Raw genomic sequence first — 24,188 nt, 5'->3', positions numbered from 1 at the left:
CATGGGCTTCAAATGTCAAACGTCTTACCTGGGCTAAAGAAAAAAAGAACTGGTCTGTTGCTCAGTGGTCCAAAGTCCTCTTTTCTGATGAGAGCAAATTTTGCATCTCATTTGGAAACCAAGGTCCCAGAGTCTGGAGGAAGAATGGAGAGGCACACAATCCAAGATGCTTGAAGTCCAGTGTGAAGTTTCCACAGTCTGTGTTGGTTTGGGGAGCCATGTCATCGGCTGGTGTTGGTCCACTGTGCTTTATTAAGTCCAGAGTCAACGCAGCCATCTACCGGGACATTTTAGAGCACTTCATGCTTCCTTCAGCAGACAAGCTTTATGGAGATGCTGACTTCATTTTCCAGCAGGACTTGGCACCTGCCCACACTGCCAAAAGTACCAAAACGTGGTTCAACGACCATGGTATTACTGTGCTTGATTGGCCAGCAAACTCGCCTGACCTGAACCCCATAGAGAATCTATGGGGCATTGCTAAGAGAAAGATGAGAGACATGAGACCAAACAATGCAGAAGAGCTGAAGGCCGCTATTGAAGCATCTTGGTCTTCCATAACACCTCAGCAGTGCCACCGCTGATAGCATCCATGCCATGCCGCATTGAGGCAGTAATTAATGCAAAAGGGGCCCAAACCAAGTACTGAGTACATATGCATGATTATACTTTTCAGAGGGCCGACATTTCTGTATTTAAAATCCTTTTTTTTTATTGATTTCATGTAATATTCTAATTTTCTGAGATTCTGAATTTGGGGTTTTCATAAGCTGTAAGCCATAATCATAAAAATTATATCAAATAAAGGCTTGAAATATCTTACTTTGCTTGTAATGAGTCTATATAATATATCAGTTTCACCTTTTAAGTTGAATTACTGAAATGAATGAACTTTTGCACGATATTCTAATTTTTCGAGTTTCACCTGTATTTCATTGTGCATGATTGAATGTTGTGAATGGTGGATAAATGCTGTAAAAGATTGTATTTTAAGCAGCTTGTCAATGCTTTGAAAATAGTCAATCAATAATAAATAGGTGCCGTTTATCTGTTTAGAGCTGCTGTCTGCTTTAGCAATAACGCGTTGGATAAAAAGTTACACAGGTAATTCATCAAGCTATTATGGACCAGTTCAAGCTGACAACACTGCCTTGACCACAAGAGACTATAAAAGCCTACATGTGTAGATACATTACGCCTAAAAAGACTTAATATCCAATATTATTATATAATAATAATATGAGGTTCCGTGTTGTGTGAAACTGCCTTGTTTAGTTTCTATTACATTGGATACATACCCGTCTTTATGATTTCCGAGCCACCTTGTTAGTCGATGTTATACAGTAGTCTCTATAGTAACATTCAAGTGTATTGGTTGAGTGATGTGTGTGTGCGCGAGTGTTTGCTTCAACACAGTGAAACAACTCTACGGCTACATATACAACTTTAGGGCCTAATACAGCTGCATGCAGACAGTGTTCATTCATTTCTGTTTTGTTATTTAGCAGTCACATCACCCTGTTGCTCAAGACTGGTTTCCCTCTGAAGCTAAGCAGGGTTAAGCCTGGTCAGTACCTGAATGGGAGACCTCCTGAGGAAAACCTAAGGTTGCTGATGGAAGAGGTATTAGGGAGGCCAGCAGGGGGTGCTCACGCTGTTTGTGTGGGTCCTAATGTCCCAGTATTGTGATGGGACGCTATACTGTAAAAAGCCACTGTCCTTCGGATGAGACATTTAACCGAGGTCCTGGCTCTCTGTGGTCATTAAAAATCCTAGAGTACTTCTTGTAAAGAGTAGGGGTGTAACCACGATGTCCTGGCTAAATTCCCCTCATTGGCCCTTCTCAATCATGGCCTCCTAATAATCCCCATCCACTAATTGGCTCTATAGCTCTATTCTCTCCTCTCCTCCAATAGGTGGTGTGTGGTGAGTGTACTGGTGTACTATGGCTGCCATCGCACCATCGCATGGATGCTGCACTCTGGTGGTGGTTGGGGAGAGTCCCATTCACTGTGTAAAGTGCTTTGAGTGTAGTGTTAGAAAAGCACTATATAAATGTAACATTCATTTATTTATGTTTTTCATTGCATGAGAAATATCATGGTCTCGGCTGAAAAAAATCCAGAGTCCCAAAGGATTGAGTCTGAAAATGAGTCCGTAAGTCTGTAAAAATGAGTCTGTGACAAGTCAAAGTCCATTAAAATTGGACTTGTGAGTCCAAACTCGAGTACCCCAACTCTAGTGCCCCCTTTAAAAGGTGCCTGTAATACGGCCTCTGTAGCACCCCATTTGAACCTATAGTCACCAAACTTGGTTCATATATAGTTCTCTAATTTACTAATTTACATTCGTAAATATAGTAATTTGCTCTGTCCAATAAGAAGTCATCCATTTTGGCTGGTTTGTAAATATTGCAGTCTCTGAAATTTTAAATACTCCTCCTAGGTGATTCATGAAACTGTCACCACATTTAGACAACATTATGCCAAGACATTGAAGATGCTTAATTGCAAATACATTTTGATATACCTAATGGTTTTGCCATGGCGAGACATTAAATTAATGCCAAAAAAGGGGAAACAGGAAATGTCTCATATCTTCTGTGTGCAATGTGTGATTTTGATCAAAATTTTGATGTATGTTTAGTCTTGGGAACTAATCACATGGATTTGACTATTTTGGGTCATGGTCATTGTGCCACCACCTGGCAGCAAGAAGTGTGACTCTTATAACAAACTTAAAAATAGTCTTTTTATATTTACCCAAATTGCTTCAAAATTGTTTAGAATAATGTCAAATGCATGTGTCCACTTTGCATGGTTTTCTGAAAGCCACCATGTATAAATGGACCAGTCATGCTGTATTATTCTTTAAATATGCTATTCTTTTAATTCTGCGCTGAAAAGTTCTATATAGACCTTTTGTTTGGGAGGGGGTGCGGGGGTCAATTGTCTTTAAAAACTTCTAAGGCCAATATTATTAGCCCCCTTCAGAAATTATCTGTTTGATTGGCTACGGAACCAACCACTGTTATCCAATGACTTGCCTAATTAACCTAATTAATCCCACAAGCCTTTAAGTTGCGCTTCTAACTGAGGATTAGTATCTTGCAAAACAACTAGTGAAGTAATATAAAACTGTCATCATGGCAAAGACAAAATACATTTGTTTAGACTTGAGAAAAATAATTGTTAAGGCTCACAAAGTAGGAGGATATACACAGTTATCAAAACGTTTTCAGGTGTCAAGAACTGCTGTGAGAAGTATTATGTTTCTAAATACCCAAGAACATCTGCCAAGACACTAGTGCAGGGGTGCCCAATAGGTCGATCGCGATCTACCAGTCGATCGCAAAGGCAATGCTGGTAGATCGCACAAAATGTAAATGTACTTTAGATAAATTGTAATAAAAATAAATATAATGTCTTTCCTTCTTTTAGTTTCTGTCTGACTTGCACTTGACGAGTAAATATTGACCAGGTGAGGTTTTGTTTATTCAGTTGCCATGACAAATAGGTTTGCACATACAAGCCTTCCAAGGACTTCTGAGAACAGAGCGCGAAATTGCGATGCTACTGCCCGGATTAGGCAAAACTGTCTGATTCCATTCAGTGCAAGTCATCAGAATAAGGTAAATGCCCTGGCTATTGTAATCTATTGTGCTGTAGGTGTTTTGGGTTTAGTTTTAAAACTGAATGATATCAACATTGAACATTTATTATATATTTTTTTATTAATTAGAAGATGAATTCCATGTAGGGATACATGCAGTAGTCCCAACAAGCATTTTCTTATTTTAAATGAAACTGTGTTTTTTTAGTTGGTAGATCTTATTTAGTTGGTCATTTAAAAGTAGATCATCACACAAAACAGTGTGGGCACCCCTGCACTAGTGAATGATTTAGCCAAGTCTGGGATTGATGTCTCAATGAAAACAGTCACTAGAGCCCCGCACAGGAATGGACTGCGAGGTTGCAGACCAAGAAAAACTCCACTTCTAAAGAAGAGACACCTCCAAGCTAGACTGAAGTTTGCTGAGGACAACCTAGAGAAAGGTTGTCCACGTGTCCTTTGGTCAGATGAGACAAAACTAGAGCTCTTTGGCCATAGAGATGTTGCCTATGTTTGGAGAAAGAAGGGAGAGGCGCTCAACCCAAAGAACACCATTCCCACAGTGAAACATGGCGGTGGGAGTATAATGCTCTGGGGATGTTTCAGTGCGTCTTGAATTGGGAATCTCATCAGGGTCGAAGGAATCATGAAAAAGGAAGACTACGAGAAGATTTTGAAAGACAACCTCAGGCAATCTGCAACAAAACTTGGTTTGGGTTGACATTTCATCTTCCAGCATGTAACGACCAAAGCATACCTCACTTCTGGTGAAGAACTACCTCCAAACGAGCAAAGTGAAAGCCCAGACTTGAATCCCATAGAAAATCTGTGGGCCACACTGAAGACTAGAATCCATGCCAGGAGACCAACAAATCTGGAGGAGCTTGAGAGATTTGCTAAGGAGGAATGGGCTGCGACTCCTCAGGAGAAATGCCTAAAACTTGTTGAGAACTAAAACAAATGACTAAAGGCTGTTATCAAGCAAAAGGAATACACTATTGACTATTAACATCAGAAGGCTAATCACATGTAGATTTTTTTTTTATTCTTGATTATAATTTTGTTTCTATTTGTATTATAAACACTCTTAAGTTGCCTAAATAAACTATTATGTTTAGAAATGCTATGTTGAAAAACATCTTTGCTCCATTAAACAGAACTTGGGAATAATTTGAAAAATAACTAAATATTTCAAAGGGGGCTGATAATTTTGTCTTCAACTGTACATATTTTAGAAGAACATTCCTTCCTGTACTATGATTACTTTCACAATTAAACAGCATGGAATCCATCTTAATGACCTTGCCAGGAAACATAGTTTATAGTGAATCATTCAGCTGGAAAGAGTGATTAAAAATAAAAATTAAATCCAATTTAAATTATAGAAAACACCCTGTACATCTGGAGAATAGCAACTGTACTTGGTGAAACTAACTGTAATCAGTATTTTAGTGATGTAGTACAGGTTCATTGTGTTTGGCCTCCCTTTTGTGGTTTGTAAGATGAGCAAAATCAGAGAACGTACACTACAAGCCAACATAAGACATAGGCCTCATGAATCTGCTTTTCGGAAATCATGTTTTGAATCAGAAAACACCAGATGAAGACCTAATCAGTGTTTCTCAGTGTGGAGAGCCTCCATGGTTTCTAAAGAGATCATAGCTATGAAGAGGTTTGCCCTCATGAGCTTCGCAGAGCAGTGCTTTCGAAGGGATGAATAAAGATGATTAAGGGAAATTTCAGGCAAAGAAGAAGAACAAACATGACTTGATTACAGCCTTTTCTTTCTGCTGTATTGAGACTTTGAGAGCAGATGCTTTTGTAAAGTGGTAACAAAGCACATTGGTTTGAAAATACGTATTTGGATGCAGAATACATAGGGTTGCAGAAGTTTTGGGGTATATTTCCCCCAGAATTATATTAGAAAATTTAGAATTTTTATTTTTTTTAAATTTAAAAAACATTTGTATATTTTCATTAAAGTTAGAGTCTAGTCTACCAACTAGTAATTTTAGTCTTTCCTTATCCATTCCAGACATCGAATACATTTTCACAAAATTAGAACAGAAATCGATTTGTTTATTCGATATGTTTATTATTATCTCGTAACATGCTGATTAATAAAGATACATTTAGAATGGAAAAACATTATGGTCTAAAAGGTGCTTAGAAACCACGTTTACTCATGTGGTGCTTCGTGTCTACACACATGCAAGGAAAAGAGGCAACACGTGAGGAGCGGGACAAAAATGATGCATATTTGGTGCTAGAGAACAATATTCAAGATTACAGCGTAGAAAGATCAGAGCTGTTGTCCACATCACTGTTGTTCTGTCGCGCTCTTCACTAAAGACGATGAGAGGGTGCAACCATTGTCATGAAGTCTTGCAGTGCGGATGGAATCAATCCGGTTTCCGACGTAACCTAATTGTTAGCAAGGCAGCTAGCATTAGCAAGTTCATCCAGTCTGACCCTACGTTACCACTGGCGCATTGTGAGCGAAGCTGAGAGTGTTTTCAATTCATTCCTATGAAAGCCGAGTGTCATGCTCGCAAGGTGGATCGTAGATTTGGCAGCGGTGCGGAGCAAGCTCTCTCCTATCGTGAGCACCTTTGAGCGGATTTCATCCACCCCAGTGGAAACGCAGCCTGAGAAAGCCGAACTGCTTGTGTAAAGCAGTAAATGCAGTAAATATCGAAAATTCCTCAAAAGCTTATTGCAGATTTTCTTTATCGTGATATATATCGATATCGTTTTATCGCCCAGCCCTATTGCCTTTCCATTGTCTAATCAAATGTATTTGGAGTAGCTCCTTTAAACTTTTTTTATATTGTTTACAAGGGGTAGGTTAAAATTAAGAATTTAAATTAAATTGTCACCCCACAGAATGCTGAATTAGAATTTTAAGTGGAATGACAAGAAGAGGAATTGAATGAATTGCAATTAAAAAAAAATTCAACACTTACACAACTGAGAAAGATTTGTGACAAAACAAATAATTATGCTAATTTATTCCCTGATATGTAGAAAACATTTGATCAACTTTTTAGTAATTTTTCTCTAAACTAAGTTCAATAGACCACTGTCAAAACAATTGACACAATATCCAAGATTGTAATGTAACAAGAATTAATTTTTTTGTCATACAGCACCACAATGTCCACCACATTGTTTTGAGATTAATAAAAATGTGAACTTTTTTTTAAGCAATATCACATGAGCAAGAGTGTGATATGGCCCTACATCAGCACTGCTGTGATTCGGCCGCAGGCACAAGGCAGCAGGCCGAGTGCCGTAGGTTATCGTAGGGTGCCGACATGTTTGTGTGATGAATTCCAAGTTGGAATTCCAACTTCAAGTGCCTTTCCATTACACTTTTCCTTGCTGGAAGCTGAGTTTCCAAGTTGAATAGAATGCAGCATTTGGACTACCATTTCCTGAGCCGCATCAGCTTGTCCTGTGTGTGTGTGTGTGTGTGTGTGTGTGTGTGTGTGTGTGTGTGTGTGTGTGTGTGTGTATACGTGCTTCAGTAAATGGTATATCACCTTCTTGTGGTCTCCAAACGCTATTATGCCAGACTGTTAAACTGAGGCCAACTGAGTGAAAAGCATGCAAATTGGGCTTCTAATTGAAATATCATATATTATTAACTATACTCATATATACACACCAATGAAAAATTTTGTTTTCCCTCATGTTGCGCTTGTACATTGAGGGAATCCCAGAGTTCCCTTAGAACTCAGTACATTTGACCTTGCGTGCTAATGTATATGGGGAGTTGACCTTCCACACAACCTAGTTGAAACCTCTCTACAATAATGCCAGTATTCTAATATTAGCTATAGTGTTTGAGCCCTGCTCTTTTAGGCGCGAAGCTGTCCGATATAAAAGCAGGTGCACCAACAGAATTTTCTTCAAGACAGCAATTCATCTCTTGTCTAGAAGCCCTCTGCTTTGCCAACAACTACATAAGTCAGCAGGCAGAATTTTCATCACTCTGCCTCGCTGCTTGATGCTTCACTGGTGACAGCAGGTGTTGTGTATCCTTATAAAGCAATTGTATTTTGTATATTGTGTGTATAAATATATGTGTGTAAATATAACTTTAATATATATATATTACCTCAGCGATTGGTTAATACTAGCCAATCAGAGACATTATTGTGCGAACACAGAGACCTGTTGCTTTGCCATATGGAAAATCTGGTCTAATGTCAACTGGCGAAAAGCGGACTGCTTTTTCACTGAAGAAGTGTGTAAAAACCCTTCTTCAGTGTCTGTTTCAGTTCAAACTGAAAACACATTACCACTGAAGTCATTACTCGCCACTGTCTGGCACCATGGACAGCGCCAGCTTTCTACAAACAGGAAGTTTTCAGAAAGAAAGTATTGACCGCATAAATGCATCCAACACAGGTGGGGGGCGCGGTGAGAAACGGATGCCTGACTTTCAAAACCTGGAAACAGGTGTGAAACAGCCATGACATGTCAGCCACCAAGAGCTACTGGCTGTCTTTCTAGCTTTGAGAGCTTTTCATTCTGATATTGTGAATCACCACATTCAGATTATTTTAGACAACACAACAGTAGTGGCGTATACACAACCAGTCAAAGGTTTTGAAACACTTGACTGAAATGTTTCTCATGATCTTAAAAATCTTTTGATCTGAAGGTGTATGCTTAAATGTTTGAAATTCGATTTGTAGACAAAAATATAATTGTTTCACCATATTAATGTATTTAATTACAAAATAAAAATTTAATTAAAAAATGTTTTTGAAATTGATGAATGGACCAAGAAAAGCAGCCAATAAGTGCACAACATAGATGGGAACTCCTTCAATGCTGTTTAAAAATCATCCCAGGGTGATACCTCAAGAAGTTGGTTGAGAAAATGTCAAGAGTACATGTCTGCAAATCCTAGGCAAAGGGTGACTACTTTGAAGATGTTAAAATATAACACAGTTTTGATTTATTTTGGATTTTGTTTAGTCACAACATAACATTTAGTCCATTGTTCCATTTATGTTATTCCATGGTTTTGATGACTTTAATATAATTCTAATATGTGAAAAAAAATATATTAAAGAATGAGTAAGTGTTTCAAAACGTTTGGCTGGTAGTGTATATGTTACCATGACACGCTGACCCACATGTGGCCAGTGAAACGTAAGTTTGCACTTCCCCAGTGCACCTCCTTCATTCTGTCATCAGCAAAGTCCGAGTGGACATGGAAACATTTCTGTTAATTGCACCGAAACGGCCCAATCAGCCACGGTTTCCGGAATTGATAAAGATGTTATACAGCTCACCATGAGAAATACCGCTGAGGAGGGAACTGACACATTCAGTCATGAACACCGTTTTATAGGCCAGAACACCATCCACGAAATGCCTCTATGTGCTAAAATGGAACGTGTTCACTTATTGTTGTCCTTCACATGGCAAAGACACAGTAAACTGCCCTATACATGAAATTCTCATATTTCTTCAAGAGCGAATAGACGCAGGACCCACTCCGTCAACACTTAAAGTTTATGTGCCAACTATATCTGCGTATCATGCCTGAAGCCAGTGCCACTGCAAGCATGATTTAATCATGAAGTTCCTAAGAGGAGCAAGACGATTAAATCGACCTAGGCCGGCTACAGTCCCAACTTGGGACCTAATTTGGTCCTAAAAGCGCTCACAGGGCTCCTCTTTGAGCATTTGGACTGTTGATTTGTGCATGCTCTCCAATAAGACCTCACTACTGCTGGCTCTGGCCTCATTAAAACTGTTCAGTGACTTACAATTGACATTTTATGTCTGGAGTTTGGCCCCGGTCTTTCAAAAGCCACTGTCAAACCCAGAAAATGCTATGTGCCTATAGTTCTAACCATAGCCTTCTGAGTGCAGATTGTTCACCTTCAAGCTGTCTTCCCTCCACCATTTATTTTGGATGAGGAACAATCCTTGCATTTGTAATGACCTGTGCGGGTGCTACATGCATACGTTGAGTGCACTTGCCAGTTCATACTGTTTGATTACCTCTTTGTGTGCTATGGAGGATGCACAAAATGAATGTCCATCTCCAAGCAATCTCCTCATGGGCATGGACGAATGGTGTGTCTTTACATATGACATATGTTTTGCTGCAGGATGGTCTTCTCAAAATATATTCACAAGGTTTTACAACTTAGATGTAATGTCTCTCTTTTTACAAGTCCTCTCTGTTTAGAGCACTTGCTATTTGGTTTGCCAAACATATACTTATGCCTCTCTCCTTAAGTACGGGCTCCTCATAATTTTACACAACAGCCTACAACAGGCCGTTGTAATTTACCATAAAGTTTGTGAAGGTGTTAATTCATACTATATGACTATAGTACATATATACATTCTGAGTGCTCTCCTCCTGGCCCAACATAAGGGTCACTCACTTGCGGCATTCTCATGTCGGTCGCAGTCCCACAGGATTGCGGTGTCACGTTTCCTCTCTGGAAGGTTATGTCATGTGGTGCGGCGTGATGGGTGTAACACAGACTCAGGTAAGTTGGGATCCATCAGCAGTTTCTTTATTGAACTCACAGAAATAAACAGGCAATGGTCAAGCAGTGGGGAAGCAGGGCAATCGTAGTCAGGCTGAGCGCATAGTGAGGCAGGCAGAACGTCAGGGCAGGCAGCAAGAGGCAATGCGAAGAGGCAGGCAAGAGTTTCAGGTAGGCAGGTAGCAGTCAAACGTAGTCAGAGGGGTAAGCAAGGTCAGTAGGCAGGTAATCAATAAGGTTTAGTGGTTAGAACGCTCAGTAGTGTAGCCGGAACAAACAAGACTTTGCAATGTGAATGTCACTGCGCGTGGCTTATATAGAGGGAATTGAATGAGGAACAGGTGTACCTTAATCAAGCCCCAGTATGTGGGTGAGGAGGAGATTAGAACTCAGGTGAGGCCGATCTCCGGTGGCCGATCGTGACAATGGGATTCTGTTCTCCATATGCGTTAGCATGCAATGTCAAGTGTACTGAGTCATAAGGGAAGTCTCGGTTATGTATGTAACCTCTGTTCCTTGAGACGGAGAGATCGAGACATGAAGCTGATAGATTAAAACCACGCAAAGAAAAAAAAAGAACTTGCGCGCACGTTATAAACCCCCGCGCGCATTATTGCCACTTGTGCACAGTAGTTCATTGCCGCACAAGAAAGCGGGAAGATCCTGCGCGTGCATGACATCTCCTGCGCTCAATACAAGATCTCGTACGCGAGGACATGCATGACATATATATATATTGGATTTAGAATATTGTATTCAACGTGCAGTCTGGCATTATGAAATTCTTTTTAATTTAGGATGTTGTATTTTAGAAGCCAAGATACATTTTTAATAAGATGGGCTTTAAATCACATATCATTCTCCAGTGTGGTTTTCATAATGCTAAAATTATATTTTTTATTGACTTTATTTGGTCAAAAAAGCCCAAATGATAAAAAAATAGAATCCTGCATTGTAACATCAACTATATTAAGGCTTCTTAAATAGATAGTTCATCCAAAAAATAAAATACAGTCATGATTTACTCGCCCTTATCTTGTTCCAAACCTGTTTTACTGTCTTTGTTCCGTAGAACAATGAAGGAGATGTTAGGCAGAATGTTCAGTCCCAGTCACGATTTACCATCATTGTATTGAAAAAAACCTGCCATGAAAGTAAATGGTGACTGAGGCTAAGATTCTGTCTAACATCTCCTTTTGTGTTTCACAGAAGAAAGAAAGTCATGTGGATTTTTAACAAATAAGAGTAAGAAATTATGACATAATTTTAACTTTTGGGTGAACTATCCCTTTAAGTGGCATGAGAACATGTCCAGCAGATCTTCAAAAGATCCAACCGACTGTGAGGAAATGAGGTGCAACCTGAAAGTTACTGATTGAAATGTTGACTCTCAGTTCACCAAAACCTTAGTAGCATCCTGTGAGAATGAACTCTCAAACCACTGTTGACACATAACAAATACATGTTTGACTAACATCAGACTGAAGTTCCCTACCATGTTTTTGTTGTTTGTCAGTTTAATTTCATTTAGCTTCTTTGTTTCAAAGTCTAATGTATTGAATGCAGAATTGCAAGAGATTGTGCACACAAGTCACTTTAAAGACACTTTAAGATCAAGAAGAAAAGAAAAAAAACAGGATGACCTTGGAACTAAATCAAAATAGTGCCTGAGTGTTGAAAGTCTTTGACAGTATTATTTTTTTTGCATAGACAAAATGGATTGATGTAGTTTGTAGGACCCCTGATTCACAGGTTGTATTTTTTAAACAATGTCAGAACCTGAAATGAATTAATATTACCATAAACTATAGATAAAACTGATGTGTTTTTTGTTTTTCTACTAAAGATCTTTGTCTTCTCCTCTTGTACTGAGTTTCCCAAATTGTGTTCTGTACCCCACAAGCTAGCAATAAGGGTCAAGTGCCCCTTCACTGACATTAAATCAGAGATGTGTTCTTTTAAAGGAGGTGTTCACCCAAACATTGAAATGCCATCATGATTTTATCACCCCCTTGTCATTCCAAACTTGTATGACTTTCTTTCTCAAGAGAAACACAAATAGTGACTTTCTTTAAAGCTTAAAAACCCAAAAGTTTTATAAAAGTAGTCCATGCGACTCGTGCGTCATATTCAAAGTCTTCTGAATGCATATGATAAGTTGTGAAGAGAAATTTAAGTCACCTTACTCAACTAGAGTTTATCAGACTAAAATTACATACATTATCTTTGGCTTTGGTGGTTTTTGAGTGGAATGTTATATATTTCATTACTTTTTCCCAGGTTTGCCCTAGTTGTAATTGTATGGTTTCTTTGGTTTCAGATGCTACCTTTTGGATGGAATCTCAAAAGGAGCGTGGTTGAACCGTTCCAGTATCATTTATGCAGGGAATGACAAGTGGTCAGGGGATGCTCGGGTGTCCATTGTATCAAATGTGGGGGACAAACATGAATACAGCTTACAGATACAGAAAGTGGATGTAACAGACGAGGGCTTGTACACCTGCTCGATACAGAGTGAACGTAATCCACGGCCAAAGCTCATTCAGTTAATTGTAAAAGGTAAGTGTTTTATCACGTTTCACAACAATAACAGTTGACCAATATGTTTAAAGCAGTGGTTCTTAACTGGTTTTCCTTCTGGACCCAGGTTTTACAGACATTAATTAATATTTCCATGAACTGCATAGGTCAAACAATATGCAAACTATATATATTTTTTATTTTCTGAGGAAAATGTGGCGTTTGCCAATGCAAAACTTGCCGCCTTGGTGTTAGCATGATGTGGGTGGTAGCCAGAGTGTTAGTATGCTGCTGCGTAGGTATTCTGAGTGGTTTTTAGATAATTTCTTTGCAGATGTTGGGTTGTTACTAGGTTGTTACCTGGTGGTTGCTTGCTGGCACATGTCAAGTCACTATAATATTCTGATCCATTGAAATGGCTCGGTTTCCTCCTATGATATACGTCTTTGGCAGGGATCTCAAATATATATATATATATATATATATATATATATATATATATATATATATATATATATATATATAGTTTATTTTTGGGCCCTGATAAGATGTGTGTGTTTGTATGTATGTTTTATTTATGTAGGCACTGTTTGTGTTACTTTATCATTTATGTTACTGATGACCTGCTTTGGGGACTGCGGATGAAAATAGCCTTTGACTACGTATATCCGGTACAATGCATAAAATAGAAACATTTATGTTAAAAATTGTACATGGTCCCTTTTTAAATAAACTAAACTAAACTCAAACACAAATGACCTGGGGGCCACTAGTCAGAAGATGTTCTTTATCGAGGGCCACTATACACTCACCTAAAGGATTATTAGGAACACCTGTTCAATTTCTCATTAATGCAATTATCTAATCAACCAATCACATGGAAGTTGCTTCAATGCATTTAGGGGTGTGGTCCTGGTCAAGACAATCTCCTGAACTCCAAACTGAATGTCAGAATGGGAAAGAAAGGTGATTTAAGCGATTTTGAGCGTGGCATGGTTGTTGGTGCCAGACGGGCCGGTCTGAGTATTTCACAATCTGCTCAGTTACTGGGATTTTCACGCACAACCATTTCTAGGGTTTACAAAGAATGGTGTGAAAAGGGAAAAACATCCAGTATGCGGCAGTCCTGTGGGCGAAAATGCCTTGTTGATACTAGAGGTCAGAGGAGAATGGGCCGACTGATTCAAGCTGATAGAAGAGCAACTTTGCCTGAAATAACCACTCGTTACAACCGAGGTATGCAGCAAAGCATTTGTGAAGCCACAACACGCACAACCTTGAGGCGGATGGGCTACAACAGCAGAAGACCCCACCAGGTACCACTCATCTCCACTACAATTTGCAAGAGCTCACCAAAATTGGACAGTTGAAGACTGGAAAAATTTTGCCTGGTCTGATGAGTCTCGATTTCTGTTGAGACATTCAGATGGTAGAGTCAGAATTTGGCGTAAACAGAATGAGAACATGGATCCGTCATGCCTTGTTACCACTGTGCAGGCTGGTGGTGGTGGTGTAATGGTGTGGGGATGTTTTCTTGGCACACTTTAGGCCCCTTAGTGACAATTGGGCATCGTTTAAATGCCACGGCCTACCTGAGCATTGTTTCTGACCATGTCCATCCCATTATGGCCACCATGTACCCATCTTCTGATGGCTACTTCCAGCAGGATAATGCACCATGTCACAAAGCTCGAATCATTTCAAATTGGTTTCTTGAACATGACAATGAGTTCACTGTACTAAAATGGCCCCCACAGTCACCAGATCTCAACCCAATAGAGCATTTTTGGGATGTGGTGGAACGGGATCTTCGTGCCCTGGATGTGCATCCCACAAATCTCCATCAACTGCAAGATGCTATCCTATCAATATGGGCCAACATTTCTAAAGAATGCTTTCAGCATCTTGTTGAATCAATGCCACGTAGAATTAAGGCAGTTCTGAAGGTGAAAGGGGGTCAAACACAGTATTAGTATGGTGTTCCTAATAATCCTTTAGGTGAGTGTATATATATATACACATGCTTTCAAAATTCAGTCACAACATTTAAACCACCTGCCTAATATTGTGTAGGTCCCCCTCGTGCTGCCAAAACTGCGCCAACCTGCATCTCAGAATAACATTCTGAGATTACATTCTTTTTACCACAATTGTACAGAACGGTTATCAGATTTAACGTAGACTTTGTCATTTCAAACCAGTCTGGCCATTCTCTGTTGACCTCTCTCATCAACAAGGCGTTTTCTTCCACAGAACTGCCACTTGTTTTTGGCACCATTCTGAGTAAATTGTAGAGACTGTTGTGTGTGAAAATCCCAGAATATCAGCAGTTACGGAAATATTAAAACCAGCCCGTGTGTCACCAACAATAATACCACAGTTGAAATCACTGAGATCACATTTTTTCCCCAATTCTGATGGTTGATGTTTACATTAACTGAAGCTTCTGAACCGTATCTGCATGATTTTATGCACTGCACTGCTACCACACGATTGACTAATTAGATAATCACATGGATGTTTGTTGGTGCCAGATGGGTTGGTTTGAGTATTTCTCTAACTGCTGATCTCTTGGGATTTTCACGCACAGCAGTCTCTAGAATTTACTCCAAATCTTGCCAAGAATGAAAAACATCCATTGAGTGACATTTCTGTGGATGAAAACGCCTTATTAATGAGAGAGGTCAACAGAGAATGGCAAAACTGGTTCGAACTGACAAAGTCTACAGTAACTCAGATAACCGCTCTGTACAATTGTAGTAAGAAGAATAGCATCTCAGAATGCTATTCTGAGAGGCGGGTTGGCGCTGTTTTGGCGGCACTAGGGGGACCTACGCAATATTAGGCAGGTGGTTTTAATGTTGTGGCTGATCGGTATACAGTGTTGGTGGTAACTAGTTAATTGTATAATATAGCACAGGCATAAGCCGGAGAAATGTTCCCGTGTCCACGGCAGGATTATACAGATACATAAAGTACAAATGGAATGATCGCTGACTGTATGTGCATCTGAACTGCTTTGTTTTAAAGCTGTCTCTAGCTACTTTTTAGGATCTGTTTGCATCCAAAATGCATTTTGTTAAAGCATTTAATATTCTTCATTCGGTTAAGTGAAATGTGATTGATTTTTGTGTTAATACCCACTACATTAGTAAACACGTTTAGACAGAGGGATTTTAAGACTAGTCTTCCACTGGCCACATGATACACTGGGTGAAATTCTCACTTAATTCACTGACTTATGCAACCAAACTACCCCGTGATACAGCTCCCCTTAACTGAGAGAATGGTATGAGAAAAGCTGACTCTGGATCAGCAGCTCTCGAGCAGTGTACAACATGGTTTGTGTGCGTGCAGACACAATGTCTTAATTTCTTAAAATATTCAAAATTTTAGTTCTATAATATACAAGAAGTTTGATTCATGTAACAAAGTTTTCAGACATTTTGGTAGCATTAAAAATTATTCCATTAAATAATGTATCAACATGCGCGTTTGCAGTTGTATGCGATCAACCAGTGGCGTCTTTACCCACCGTGGATAAGCTCAAAACAAGCGTGCACTGAGATGACTTCAGTGAAACTTTTTCATTTATTCCTTGAACATTTTATGTAGGCATTGCCCACTGAATTTTATCTTGACTTCTGAAAAACTTCTCAAGTTGATTCTGGCATTGTCGATGGGCACAGTACGTAATGAGATATATGATGCAGGTTCATGTTTTGTACTTTGCTACTTTAGGTAAGACAGTGGTTATTTTTCATTATGCATGTTGGCTGCCATGTCGATGGAAAAACAAATCATGCATATTCCGTTTATTGAGTCTTTATCATACATATGACGTGAAGACCTACTGATTGTAGAAAAATATCTCTTTGTTTAGTATGTTGTTTTGACATGAGTATTATACAGTAGCTAGCATGACCTGTAATGTCTCTACATATCTCTTTTATTTGTATTGAATGCACAGCAGAAGTGGCGGTGAGAAAAAAGTAACACACTTTACTTTCAATAAAAAGTAACTTTTTATAAATGTTGTTACTTTTTTAAGGAGTTACGCAATATTCTAACGAGTTTATTTTAAAGGTAGTGCAACCCAACTGTGTATATATATATTTACTATATATAATTTATAAAAAAAATAAAAATAAATGTTTAAGTCTCATTTACCTCAAGTGCTCATAATAATGAGAGTCCTCCTCCTGTGCCCAGGTAAACTTCCCTGAAGATCACATTTAAAAAGAACAGCTCTCTTTTGGCTGACGTATTTTGTGCTTGTCAGATAATAGTATGTACAGTATGAAAATAGAGACGAAGGGTTTGTTTCTCCCCTCAAATGGCCTGACTGTCACGATTCCCTTGTTGTCTGCACCGTGTTTCACTAGTCTTTGTCATAAAACTACACTTCCCATAATTCCCTGCCCTCATCATTGCAGTCATTCATTGTTCTCACCTGTGTCTCGTTTAATCATCACTATCCCTGTGTACTTAAGCCCCATTGTTTGTTCAGTCTCTGTCGGTCGCTGATTGTGCATGTTATGGTAGTCTGTGTGTTTATATCCTGCCCGTTTTCTCCGTTGATGATTTTTCATGTTTATGTTGTGTATTCCCCTCGTGGTTGTTTTGTTTGTTCCTGGTGTTGTTTTATTTTAGTTATCCTGTTCACCCTTTTGTTCATATCATTAAAGAACTGCAAGTAGATCCTCACTCCTCGTCTGCCTCCTTCTGCCAAACCTAACACTGACAAGTTCTTTTTCATGGTGTTTTGCCTTTGACATGCAAGTGTCAGCTTCACAAATATCTGATGGAAATAACATTTCCACCATAGTCTATTTTTGTCTGCCATATTAGTTTAAATTTTCATGATACACAGTATATTTGATGTTGTCTGATACAGTCGATAATTTCAGAAAAAGCTTCGTAGATCATGATGGAAGCAATCTAGTTTTAGTAAGTGTGTATAAGCCATTTGGAATATTATTGTTTAATAAACCTTTAAGAGAACTACTAAGAACATGAAAGGCCAATACATAATGCAGAAAAAAATATATGTAAGAGGATAAACTATTAACACTCACGCTGGCCTTATTAATCTATCCCCGTGGGCCTGGTGGTTTGAGGTCTATGGGATTTTATTTTCCACCTGATGTATTGTCTTTCAGTCAAAAATCGTAAGTCCACTTGCTTACAGAAGTTCTTGCTAACCTCTTACTCAAAAAGCTCGACAAAAGATAGAACATTGTATGCTAATTTGTCATCTATCATCATTGCCATGATGACCAAGTGACTCCCACCAATCCATTCATTAATAAATATTGATCATTAATACTGTTAAGAAGTTCACATCAACAGCTTTTCTGTCTGAAACAATAGGATATAACCTTTTTGTCTTTGGTCAACAGTAGTGTTCATTATTAATAAAGAATTAGGCTTTGTAGGGCTTTTATCTCATCATAGTTTACAGCGTTTTCTGTTTTTTAAGAACTAGTTACGTTAAATATACTTGGGGGTGGGAAAGGGTGCCCTTTTCACTTACTTGCACCCGAGTCCACACTTGGGATGTGCTGGCCCTGAAAGTATTAATTGCATGAACAGTTTCTCCTCTTTGTTGAAAATGCATTGGGATATTGATATGATTTCATAATAATAGTGATGGTATAAATTCATATTGATTTAATCTGGTTTTACATCCATATTCATTATGCAGAATTTTGACTTCAAAGGCACCCAACCACACTGCCAGTTTATAATCTGGAGGGCACTGCTTTGAATTTGACATGTCTGCTTATAGCTTAAAGCCTTTCATATGTGCGTATGACTGCAGTCATGCTGAAAAGATGGATTAATGTGTTACTACTGACTATGACATTTTTAAACATTAAGTCATATGCTCTGAAACATCAAGAATTGTTATAAAACTTTTTATAGTTATGCAAAATAGTGACTCCAACTATGTGTGTCCACCTTTAAGGAATTGCATTGAAGATTTAAAAAGTTAACCTGTGTTAATGAGCCTATGGATATACAGTAGGCTATATATAGCAGTTAGTGCACTTAAACATGTGCATGTGTGTTAACCAAAAATAAAAATTAAGTCATTATTTACTTACTTTCATGGTGTTTTAAAAGTCATATACTGTTATTTTTTCACTGGACCACATGTGAAATTTGGAAGAATCTTTCACTGTTCTTTTCCATATGACAACTTCAAAAATAAAAAAACAGAACAACATTAAAGTAGTAAATATGACTCCTGTGCCATATTCCAAGTCTTCTGAAGCCATAAAATACCTTTCTGTGAGGGCCAGACTGAAATTAATGTTATTATTCACAGAAAATCTTTCCCTGCTTTTTGTGTCATTCAGCTGTGCTTCACTTAGCTGTTTGAAAGGAAGAACTGCTCCGGTGTGTCTACACTTCTGCAAAGCTGTCTGTACGCTGTCACATGTCTGTAGTGTGTGCGCTTCACTAGAATGTTGAGCGCTGTCTCTACCCCGGACAAACAGTCACAGTGCGCTGTGTTGGAGCTCGTTGCTGTGATGATTCAGACTGCAAGGAACTGCCGAAAATCATTACATAATCTCAAAGTTTTAAATAAGGCCCCTCTTTGACATGTTTGTGTATAGTTGTCACTGAATTTTGAATTTTGAAGTCCTGTCCATGGTTTTCATGATCGATCATTGCTTTTGAATACTCTTGCCCATCCCTACTTTTATGTTTTTTGTCCTTTATGGAGCCTGACAGACGTGCTCGCTATGAACTTGTATTGTATTAAAATAGCTGTGTAAAGATTATTCATAATTTATCCTTTTGTGGAAACAGTAACATCAAACTGGTTTGGAACAACATTGGGGTGAGTAGATAATGACAAAATTTCAATTTGTAGGTGAAATCCTTCTTTAAACTTACAGGTTAGGTTTTCATACAGGTTTGGATTTGGAACAAAATTTCTGGGTGATCTCTCCCTTTAACTATTAGCACAAACACACTGCCTCTAATTAAGCAAGCACTTTGAGATGCACCAAACTAATAGGAACCAATCACATATCAAGGTGTGTAGTTTTACAAGTCATGATCTATATAATCATCACCAAGTCTTCACTTCAGTGTGTAATTAAAATCAACAAAATTAACATCTTCCTTTTTCATCCTTGTAGCTTCCATGATTATGATGGTTCTTTAGTATTTTTAGAATCCATTACTTGCATGTTTCTTCACATGATATGGGATAATTGATAAGCACTGGAAGAAAATATACAATCACTCTCATGGTAATGACAACTACTAAAGAGAGAGCACAAAAAAGACAAGAAGCAGATGAAAAACAGCTTTGTAATAAGAATTGGTGGTGAACTAAATCTCACGTAGAATTCTATCAAAAATAAAACTAAGATTGTTTCTCACAATGGCAAAACCATGAAATACCAACTCCTACATTATACGATAAAACATTTTTTATTTGTCCTTTATGAAATTTGAAGAGACTGCAGACTTTCCAAGCTCTCTTGGTATATTGTGGACAAAACTGTTTAGCTGGGTCATTCTTTTTAGCCAACTGGTCAATACAGGGCATCATCAGAGAATGGGTGTGCTTGTTTGTTTTGCAGAGATCGAATGAGAAGAGCCCACACACATTTTTCAGAGAATAATCACCCATCTTCTCCACCACTTAAATCTTAGCCTTGTTTGCCAGACAGTACCATTTGTCATAGTCATTGGTGAGTCACCATTAAATAGAGCAGTTTTAGACAACCACATTGTCTTTTATAGATGTATTCGCTTTGTGAATTACAGCTATATTGTATTTCTATTCTATGCATAGTCCCTAACTAACTTGACTAAATTTATGAGTTGATGGTCAATTTGTCATTACCAACCATAATTTTGTTTATTGGGTATGTGCAAGATGTACCCAATAAATAATGCTGCCTGGAATTGTATACTTTTCATTATAGCAGCAAAAATGAAAAAAAAAATAAATAAAAAGCTGTTAAGACATCTTTCTAAGTGAATAAATGTTTTCCACGTAAGGTTCAATATTTAAACATGAAATATTTTATATAATCATGGTATGTATAGAGCGAAATCCCTACATTTGAAGGGCCTCTCATCTTATTTAATGTTGAACTTCCATTTGAAGATCCCCAATCCAGCCTGCTAGGTTAAGATGTTTTGAAATTAATCTAAAATGTCATGAAATATTAAGCCTCGTTTTAGATTCTGTACCAGTGAGTCTGAACCTCACAGCAACTCTGAAAAGTCTTTAAAGTGAAAGTTGATCCTTTCATGAATGCCTAATCCCTCTGTCCCTGATATCTCTGTTTATACTGTAGGGCAAGTATTCCTGCCTATATAGATTGAATTGATACATAATACTAGGGAACAAAGCAACATATTTAAGACAGAATGTTTCTTGTATACCAAGTGTATTATAATAATTTCTGCACATAAGATACACACCCAAACAGAATATAGCATTTTAATGCTAGATTTGTTTTGTCAGTTTTGATTCAAATTGTCAAGAATTCAATTAATTCTTCAAATGTACACATTTTATCATATACAGTAGGGCAGTGCACATTCTCTCTGAATGTGAAGAAATACCATTGGGTCAGGCAACCTGTCAAGGTTTGTGTTTTGTTTCTGTGTTTGACAGCTAATTAGGGATATAAGTTGGTTGGTTTTAACAGACTTAAGGTTGTATGGGGAATTGGGAAGAATGAATGTGGAGGCTGCCAGTTTTGCAAGTGTAGCATATTTACCCTTCCTGCCACATGACTATGTTTAAAATGTATGTGCATATTTGTATTGCAATATAGTCATTGCTTTTAAATATTTAGCACTCCTTGTAACAATGCACATGGATGAAGCGTTATGAGTATTGCTGACATGTGCTCTGTTTCAAAACCTTGTGAGAATTGCTGTCTACTGCCTACATAGGCAGCTGCATTCTAAGCAGAATCCTTACTAAAATTAAACCTTAAAAATATTTCAGGTTCAATAAGCTTAATCGACAGCATTTATGGCATATTGTTGATTACCACAAAAAATGTATTTCGACTAGTCGCACCTTTTCTTTAAAAAGCAAAAAGCTAAAATCTGTTACAGTGAGGGATTACGTACAATGGAAGTGAAAACATAACGCTGTAAATCAATCAAAAAGATGATTGAAACAGCTCATGTTTTAACAGAAGGATTAATGTAAATGCTTTTATAAAGCCGAAAATGGAGAAAAAGAAATGCCATTTTCAATTTTCATCCGAAAGAGAAAAATAGGCAGAAAATGTTGGCTGAAACAGTTTATAGAAAATTTTACTTTAAAATCCAGTAACAGAAATACTCACATGGATGTGCAACATCATGCCAAGATATTGTAGATGCTAAATTGCAAACTGATTTTTTATATTTTGAATGGGGTCACCATGGTGAAGCAATACATTTATGGTGAAAAATGGGAAACAGGAAGTGCCTTATATCTTCTGTGTGCATTGTGTGATTTTGATGAAAATTCAACTGTATGTTTGGTAATGGGGCTGATCACATTGATGCAGCTATTATGGGTCATGGTCATAGTGCCACCAACTGGCAGCGGGAAGTAATGCACTTTAAAAACACTTTAAAATAGCACTCTTATGTTTATATGAATTGCTTCAAAATTCTTTAGAATAATGTCAAGTCACTGCTAATGTAAAATCTTCAAAGGATATTTGATATCTTAAATAGTGTTGCCATGGCAACACATTAATTGTTATGATTCCTTTCTTCCTATCCACAAAATCCTCAGCGAGTCCACTGCAAAGTGGGTGGAATTTCCGGTTGGCTAGTGGAAGTGCGATTGGTTGGCATTTTGCATTTTGTTGGTCTCTGCTTGCTTGCATGTCATGTGGTTCGATTCTTGCTTTTTATATGTTGTAAGATGTCTTAAAAATTTCCCAGACAATGTTTGCAGTTAATGGTTATCCTAATAATCATGCAAAACTAAAGTTTTGTTTAAAATAGCAATGTTATGGTCAGAAATCACTCGCAAAGCCTAGCACTCCAGTCCCAGATGCTGCTTCTTCCATTGGCTGCATACAGAAGGATTGACTTAGGAACATCTGTTTGAAAAAGCTTTGGAATAATTTGTTTGTGTGCTCTCCACTTTATTGGCAAGAAGTCAACAGCCAGGATTATTTATATTATCCAGCGTTACAGTCCGGCTACAATAGCCGTCCAGAAACTAAGCAATGTATGTGTACATGTGCTGAAAGTTCATCAGAAATGTTGTGAGTTTGTTCATTTCTATTTAAAATATTATTTTGTGAATGCTTCACATGTTTTGATTATTACTGAGTATAAAAAGGAACAGTGTTTTTCCTGAAATGTCTGTGAGTACTGATGTTGTTTTCAACAGTTTTCATGCTGTGACACTAACTGGATAAATTCTACAGAGGAAGACCATAATTATTAGATAAGACATGTACAGTAGTGAGATGTTTTATCATGTTTGATGATATGTTTGAAATTAACTGTATTATGATTTTCCTCTTTCCTGCATTTTTCCTCCCTGCAATTCACTTTCTTTTGAGTGTCTTTGCATAATGTGCATGTTTCCCCTTAAGGGGAAAAGGTGATTTGGAAACAGTGTGGACATTAATTCAGTATCAATTAAATTAATTTTTAGAGCTAGTGCTTTTGATTATATTTACAGTTTTATAATTGCTTTACTGAGAAAATTGAACTTTTGAACTGTAGTGCCCCTTTAAAAACCCCCATTTTCACCTACAGTCAACAAAATATGTACATATATAGTTCTCATCAAGCCAGACAAATTTCATAATTATAGTTATTAGCTCCACCCAAAAGGAAGGATTTTGGATTTTTTGAATATGGCAGTGTCTGAACTTTTAAATACTAATCCTAGGGCAGTGGTTCTCAATCTGGAAGTGTGGCTCTTAAAACAGACTTTAAAATAGTCCTCTTATATTTACCCAAATTGCTTAAAAATGTTATAGAATAATGTCAAATGCCAAATGCATGTGTCCACCTTGCATTGTTTTCCAAAACCACCAGATGGTAATGGAGCTGTTGTGCTTGGCCCCATCATTGATGCTTGCAGGTATATTTCATTGAACTGTCATGTGCTCGTTTTGACACTGAAGAAAGCATATAATTTAGAGGAGACAAGAATTATAAATAAGTTGTTATATGTTACAGAGCTATTTATAATTAAATAGATCCCAGTCTTTTAAAAGACAAACATATTGAAATGTCTGCTATCCCCCCAACTAGGGTCCCCCCAGTGAATGTCTGCCATGGCCATCACTGGTTAGCATATTGCTAAGCTAATAACATGACACTCTAATAGGCATTAAAAACTACAAGGCACATACAAATATTGAGGACAGTAGTGAAAAAAACACTGTTGTCCTCGCTGAAGTTTTTTCTTCAGTTAGTTTGTCGCAGTGCTTTGTGGGATTGTCTTCTGTGTGAAGATATTTTGATATTTGTGAAAATAATTTGGAAGGCAACATAATTAACATGTGA

The 24,188-nt window shown here is 37.8% G+C and overlaps 1 protein-coding gene across 2 annotated transcripts in view; it reads left to right on the top strand.

The window, feature by feature from the left end:
* negr1 (neuronal growth regulator 1) overlaps positions 1-24,188 on the top strand; it is a 228,957-nt gene that overhangs the window by 67,935 nt on the left and 136,834 nt on the right. For both annotated transcript variants that reach the window (XM_052130967.1, XM_052130966.1), the window contains exon 2: positions 12,463-12,701. In XM_052130967.1, coding sequence (XP_051986927.1) covers positions 12,463-12,701 — 239 coding nt within the window. The remainder of the gene's footprint in view (positions 1-12,462; positions 12,702-24,188) is intronic.

Source organism: Xyrauchen texanus, chromosome 7 (genome assembly GCF_025860055.1).
Source record: "Xyrauchen texanus isolate HMW12.3.18 chromosome 7, RBS_HiC_50CHRs, whole genome shotgun sequence".
Taxonomy (NCBI): Eukaryota; Metazoa; Chordata; class Actinopteri; order Cypriniformes; family Catostomidae; genus Xyrauchen; species Xyrauchen texanus.
Note: the sequence above shows the minus strand (reverse complement) of the source record. Positions and strands in the feature narration are given on the sequence as shown.